Source organism: Cygnus atratus, chromosome 20 (assembly GCF_013377495.2).
Source record: "Cygnus atratus isolate AKBS03 ecotype Queensland, Australia chromosome 20, CAtr_DNAZoo_HiC_assembly, whole genome shotgun sequence".
In the NCBI taxonomy this organism is placed as follows: domain Eukaryota; kingdom Metazoa; phylum Chordata; class Aves; order Anseriformes; family Anatidae; genus Cygnus; species Cygnus atratus.
Genome location: NC_066381.1, coordinates 3,572,628 through 3,579,829, shown reverse-complemented (window position 1 = coordinate 3,579,829; position 7,202 = coordinate 3,572,628). Strand labels below are relative to the sequence as shown.

The window sequence follows — 7,202 nt, the reverse complement described above, 5'->3', positions numbered from 1 at the left end:
ACAGAAACACCTTTAAAGCCACTGGTTTCCTGCACACACAGTGACTTCATGTGAATGTCTGAAAATTAGCATGCACAAAAAGCAGCCCTTGAATGCATTTAAAAACATAGGGGAAAATACTACACTAAAAGGGAGCCAGCACCCCATCCTTCATGCCCTCCCATGCACGTGTACATCTCAGGCAAGGGAGCCAAGAGAGGGGAGAGGGTTCAGGTTTTTGGCTGGTGCTGCTGCATCGTACCTTACCCTGCTCCTCAGGCTGTGGCCGGCCCCTCCGCAGTGCTCTGCCCTTGCTCCCCACCTCTCTCCCTGCAGGGCTGCAGCAAGGTGTATGCTTCTTCCACCCTCCCTGGGGCCTGGAGCGTTAGATGCAGCCTTGCTGCATGCATCAGGGTCTGTGCCTGCCTGTGCAGGGCGTAGGAAGGGTGTGCAGGGCATAGGGACAGTCCAGGATGCCCCTCAGTTAATCACCAGGGCTTTCTTCTGCTCCACTTCATGAATAGTTTGGTGTTTTTTTAAGCAAGTGTTAACTCCCTCCACAGCTAATAGTGCATTTGCACCAGTGTACCACTGTGAAGCAGCCAAGCTGCTTGTACACAGCAAGAGGAACAGAAGTAATAGGAACTGCACAGAGAGGCAAGAAAATTACCCAAAAAGCAGCAAGCTGCCAGCCCGAGTAACTACACTGCCTCCTGCTGCCACCACTTATGATCTGGGTGAACCCAAGAGCCTGTCACCTTTTATAGACTAGCTAAGAGAGAACCTCAGGGTGACAAAACCCTACTACATGAATGGATGTACTCTGGAAAGCAGAGTTCCTCTCTGCACCTTCTGTCCTAATTGTTTGTTTTCTTCTCTGTTTGCTTTATTGTTTGGTAAACCAGCACTTACAATCACTTTTGCTATGTGATGTATGGGAGTAGAATAGTATATTTTCTTGTTATACAAGGGAGGAGTATAAAATAGTTTTCTGATTTCTTTCAGAAGCAAATGACTATTTTATTTTTTAAGAGCAATTGATTGTGAATCTCAGAGTATAAAAAAGAGAAATAAGCCAAATATATACCTTTATGTAAATTAAGAAATAAAAGTATTTAAAACATACCTTCCGGCTCCCTTTCCTGTGTCGCCACTTGCTCTGGTTGTGCACTCCGATGGCTGCTGCCTGCAGGGCTGGTCCATGGGACAAGGCTGGTCCCTGGGACAAGGCTGCCCCAAGCCCCACGGCTCCTGCCACAAACACTCTGACATGGTCCCAACGAGCCCACAGTGTCCTGGCTGGCCACCAGCCTGCCTGGGGCTGGTTTAAAAGCAACGCCACTGGCAGGGACAGGGGGAACAGGGGGTGGTGGGTGGCAGCCTCCTTTTTCCTGGGTCGGCTGCCTGGGTCCAGCTCAGGGTTGGAGCTTTAGGGGAAGGTGTCGGTGGTGGGCAGAGACGGGGTGAGCTGACAGCAAAGCCAGCGTGGTGGTAGCCATGGGTCAGGTGTTTGGGACAACGGGCAGAAGCAGGGCAGGAAATTAATCCCAAGGCATGGCTGGCCCCAAGGCCGCCCTTCTCCACGGGCCCTGCACAAGCCACAGATGCCGGCTCCACAGGTCAGTGGCTGCTTGTTTGTGGGCAAAAATGGGCGAAGGGGATGGTTCTGCTGCTTCGGGTGTAACGTGCTGCTGTACACCAGCTCTCTTGCCCTGGCCGCACAGACAAGGCACATCTCAGCCCAAGTGTCTCCTCTCACCAGCCATGGAAGTGTTCTCCGTGTCCTACAGGCCTCCACACTTCCCTTTAGTTTGCTTTTCCTTCAACGCAGAGCAACTGTCCAGGCCAGGAGACCTGCCCCCAGCAAGCAAAGGATTTGTCTGCCTAAAAAACCAACCCTGATCACCTTCTGGCATAGCATCTCAGGGCTTTCAGCTTAATCGTACTGTGTAAGTGACTTAAGCACGGCTTTATAGATTTTGATGTTCCAGCAGCTCAGCTTTGAAGCTCCGCTACTTCAGCATCCGTCAGCCAACAACTGCTAACATGGCTGTACTGTTCGCTTTTTTTTGGATCACAGACATCCATGTGCCCATACCCACACCCCACACACAGCCACACGGACACTTGGTCACTCTTTCAGCCCCCATTAGCCGTCCCTGTTCCTAAATCCTCCCTATGCTGGTTCCCTAGAGATCCCACCAAGGCAATCTGCAGTCTGAAAACAGCCTCACTGCGTGAGCTTGCAGCGAAACTTCTCTGACCACCTTCAACACACATCGACACCAGAGCAGGGCATTGCCTTGGGAAGACTAAGCAGGCTCGTACAAGCTGCTGCCATTTATGCTGGAGGTGTCTGAGCTCACTGCTGGTGGTCATTTACATTTGTACAGAAATCCCAACTGCTTGGCAACCTCTTTTTCACTTCTAATCAACTCCAACACACTTCAGCCCTCTCCTGTTGTCCCCGGCAGAATCTCGGTATGACACAAATAAAACAAACTTAGCATTTGAAAAATGTGCTCAAAAGGACATGTTTACAGTTGATTCATCATTTTCTGTGGCTATATGCAATGGCCAACAGATGCAAGACAAGTCAGGACGAAATCCACGCGGCCAGGCTTTTCGGCCACCAGGAAGAGCCACGCTGTGACCCTGGATGCTGGGAACAGAGGGTCTGCAGTTGGCCCAGGATGCCCTTCACAGCACAGAGCCTGCCGCAAGGCACTGCCCCAGTCCAAACCTGCAAGTCAGCAGCAACCAGCCGGGGCGGCAGGGCACTCCCAGTGCCCCAGCAGTCACCCTCTCGTCACTCCTGCCACGAAAACTTCCTCTCCCCATTCACAGCCTCTCTCCCTCTTATTTGGCACTGAAGTGTTCACTAGCAGCACTTCAGAGCTAGCTCAGCTTGAGCCCTTCACCCAGCTGCACTGGCTGAGTTTTTTACCTTGACACTGCAGGGCCTCCTGCCACGGCAAAGATCTGAAAGAGATTCAGAGGACCGGCAGCCTGGGACAGGCAGATTTTTATTCCCCTTTGCAGCGGACAGATTTTACCACCCAGCTTCACGCGACTGCCACATGCAGCCTTACTCATGCACAGACGAACCAGCCCTGTCCCAAAATTCACACCCTGTCCAAATCCTCCCGTAGGAATTCAGGACGTCTCTTCTGCCAGTCACAGGCAGTGGGGAGTCTTAACGCACCTTGGACCAAAAGATCGTGATTTTGGTTAAAACAGCTTAACCTTCAGACAAGAAACTGGCACTGGACTGAGAAAGGCGAGTTCACAGCCCTGCTCCTGGCAGGACCTCACCTGCCTCAGACAGAGGCCTTTCTCCAGCACTAGGCCCACAGACAGGCAGGAGCGCTCCCGGAGCTCAGAGCGCCAGGGCCTGCGGCTCTCTTCTTGCCTTCAGCAGAACCCTCAAGCTCTTATCACTGCCAAAGAGCTTCTGAGCCCAGGACAGCTGAAAAGAAAAGGCTTCATTAAAATCAAAGCCTGGTCTATCCCCTGAAAGCCCTGAAGGTCCAGTGACAGATGGACATGAAATCAAGGCAAATGAAACCTTTGCAATCGTTAGAAGGCACAAATAAGTGCCAGTGAAACACAATTTGCTGTGGTGGATTAGTGACTGCATTCTATACACTGCGCATCAAAGCCAGTCTAAAGTCAGGTAATTTAATTGGCAATGAAGTTGTTACTGCAGCAGTGTGCACAATGCCTCACAGCTTTCCTGTCCCTTATCCTTTGACTGCTCTGCAAACGCTGCAGACACACACACAAGCACAGCAGCTCAAGGAGGTCAGTTGGCCTCTCCAGCCCGGCAGCGGGCACTACCCAGGTGCCATCCCCCTGTCAGATCCAAGGCCAGCACAGCTTCCACGTCGCGCTTTGCCCTTCCCTGGTTTCTTCCCAAAAGGACAAACGGATCCACATGGATTCACACCTTGGTCCTTAAAACAACTCAGAGTTGTCTGAGAGCCACACATCACAGGAGCTGGGGAGGAAACACTGAGACACCCCCAAAGGCTTCACCTGCAAGGGCTCGCAGGGCAGACTCCTGCATGAGGCCACAGTACCTGCTGTGCCATCACCTGCCAGGCCCAGGAGCGGGCTCCTGGTCCCACAGAAGTGAGGTGGCAGCATAAAAACTGGAGAGCCCTGTGCAGCACGGCCCTGGCCCTGCTCCAGGCTGCTCGTGGCCCTGCTGTGAGCGCCAGGCTCAGCTCCCACAGCACGTTCAAGCTGCTGCTGTCCTGCTGCACAGCCTGAGACAGCCCGGGGGGCTCCAGTGCTGTCCTCCCACTCCCCACATACCCGGGTACCCGTGTGCTCACCTTAGATCCCACGCCCCACACCTGCACTCTGTTTCTCCTCTGGTTCTGCCGGGGCAGTGGTGCAAAGTCCCAGGACATCCTACTTACAGGCACAAAAAGAAGGAAAGAAATCGTTAGCGAGACAGACTTCAAGACGCGAAACCTTTGCTCCCCTTCAGAGCATCTCCAGACCATTAAAGGTGGATGACCTGCTGGCCTCTTACCTGCTGCGTTTGCGTGATAGTTGAAAAGTCATCACTCAGGAGACAGCTGGAGGCGCATCGAGATCCAGGGGCTTAGCTGGGATTGAGGTTTTAACCAGGCAACGAACCAGCTTTCAGTATGAAATGGCAGAGACTGGGCAACATTCCCGATGCCAGCAGTCCTCTTTGTCTCCTTGCTCTTGGAGACAGGACCGGCAGTAATTGCCAACACCTTCTGGCTGGGCACAAACACTGGCAGTTCTCCTGCCAGCTGCGAGAGCAGCTCTTCTGGTCAAGACCCTGCAATAACATCCAGATCAACAAAGGGCTTGGGAGAAAAGCGCTGTCAGGATGAGTCCAGCCCTAATGTGCTCAGGAACTGGCTGGAGTTTGAGGTGGGGAAATTGCGAGAGCACTGCACTGAGATGCCAACATCAGCCTTCACTGAGGGTCAGTCCTGCTCCACCACAGCCACCTGCCTGCAGCCCCTGCTGAGGCTGGAGGCCAACGGTTAGCCTGAGGGGACTAAAGGAGAGCTTCCCTTCACATGCCAAGGGACCCTGATAACCTCACAGAGCTCCCCTTCACCTCCTTCCCCAGCCTGTGCCTATACCTTAGAGGTTTTTGACTCGAAAAGCCCAGCTCCAGGCAGCTCCCCCTCCTCAACCAGCACAGATGAAGGCTGCAGCCTCCGATGCACCGACCAAGTGCTCCTCGGTGCTGCCTCCCTGGAGGGCCAGAGGAAAGCAGCTGTGAAGGCAGAAAGCAAGAGGCAGGGGCAGGCAGGACACCCTCCGCTGAGCCCTGCCAGCGGGCACCACAGCTCCAGCCCTTACCCGCTGCTGCCAGGAGCTGGCTCGCTCCTTCGGGTGCACGGCAGGCCTTGGGGATCGCTGCTGGGACATGGAAGTGAGAAGGGGCTGCACCCACCTGGGGTCTGCACCTGAACGTGACTGCACTGCTGCCAGCAGCTGCCTCCCAGGGACTTTTAGGCCATTTAAGATTCATTGCAAAGGCGGATAAACAGCCACGGACAAATGCAGCCTTTTGCAGCTCTTCTCTCGCTCCTTCCAAAAGCACCACGACAATTCTGGCGCCCTTACCCGTGTCTAGCCAAACAGACCCACCTGTGGGGGGAGAGCCGAAGGCACAGCAGGAGCAGCCCTGCTCCAGAGCCTGCCTCTGCCCGGAGCCACAGCTGAGCTGCTCTGCACCAGGAGGAGGGCAGGGACGTCTGATACGGGGACAGGAGGCAGGGCCAGCCCCTGATGCATTCCTCCCGGAGCAAGGTGGGGGCGAAGCAAGGAGGGAAGAGGCTTTAGAGGCAACCACAGTGGGGTTTCAAATGCTTTGAGATGCAGCTCCCAGCAAGAAACAAGAGCCCAGCACGGTGAAGAACGGACTTTGCAGATTGCCGCATGCCTGCTGGTAACAGGTGTGTGCGTGGCTGTGCTGCAGGCCTGGCAGCCCAACAGATCAATTAACCATTTCCATTGCTTCGCTGCTTTATTGATGTCCCTGTGCTGTCACAGGGGCCATCACCCTTCCAGCAAAGGGCTGTGCAGGAGAAGGCAAAGACATGAGCTCATGGTAGTTACTGGTGACACCCAAGCGGCCAAAATTGGATATATTTAACCTCAGAATATGCAAGTGCAAACCCATTTAACCCCCAGGCATGTCAGGTATTCAGCATCTCCCAGACTGGAAAAGCTGCAAGCACTGCTGGGCCTGGCCAGGACAGAAGTGTCCCTTTAGGGATCACTTCTGAACCTCCTACAGGGCTTGACCACATGACTCAGCAGTGCCAGCACACCTACCGCATCTCCCCAGGGAACCCAAGCAAGCCTCTCGCTTTTGCCTTGGGGAAATCAAGGGAAAAAAAGGAGGCTGTGCTCCGGAGCACAGGCTGTTTGGTAGTGCCAGAGGAGAGAGAGGAGGCGCCTGCCAGAGCCCAGAGAGGACGTGGCCTCCTGAAGCTCCCCGTGCTTTAGCTGAACCTCCCACACACACCAGACCTACAGCTCTAGAGCTCAGCATTATGGCAGTTTTATTTAAATTCAAGGAGGGCATAAAAATATAGTTATAAAAGATGCTGAAACAGTCCTCTGAGTCACATTAGCCATGCCAGGCCTGGGTGAGTCCATGAAGTTTTACTCCTGCAGTGCTGGAGCTTTTTTCTCTTTCCTTTTCTTCTTGGCTTTGCCCTGCTTCTGCGGAGTCTCCTGGCTGGCACTCCCTTTGGCTTTCTTTGCAGCTGGAACCTGCTCAGCTTCATTACCTGCATCACCTTTTCTTTTTCTATTCCTCTTCTTCTTCTTCTTTTTGCCCATGATGGCATCTCCACCGTTCACAGCTCCACCCTTGCTGCCCGCTGCTGCCACCCCGTTCTCCCTGACCCCTCTGTTCCGATTCTTGTGTTTCTTGCTACCAGCCACGAGGCCTTGCTTTTGCTCAGGGCTTTCTGTTCCCAGGGCTTGCTCCTCTGGGGCTGCTGGCTCTCCATCTTCATTACCTCCTGGTGCTACTCCGTTCTCCTGGACGACTTTCTTGCGATTCTTGCGTTTCTTGGTCTCTGGGAGGAAGCCTTTCTTCTTCCGCTTAAGTGGCTCCGCTCCCTGCGCGGGTTTATTGGCTGTTTTCTCTTTCTTGGGCTTCCTGCAGAGAGAACACCAAAAATCAACAGTAACTCAGTTTACGGCCA

The 7,202-nt window shown here is 53.8% G+C and overlaps 1 protein-coding gene across 1 annotated transcript in view; it reads right to left on the bottom strand.

Annotated features, from left to right (window-relative positions):
- Nucleotides 1-6,531: 6,531 nt before the first annotated feature.
- The window catches only part of MYBBP1A (MYB binding protein 1a), a 60,009-nt gene continuing 59,338 nt past the window's right edge, over nt 6,532-7,202 (bottom strand). Inside the window, exon 27 of the mRNA XM_035559006.2 lies at nt 6,532-7,156. Coding sequence (XP_035414899.1) covers nt 6,652-7,156 — 505 coding nt within the window. The 3' untranslated portion in view covers nt 6,532-6,651. The remainder of the gene's footprint in view (nt 7,157-7,202) is intronic.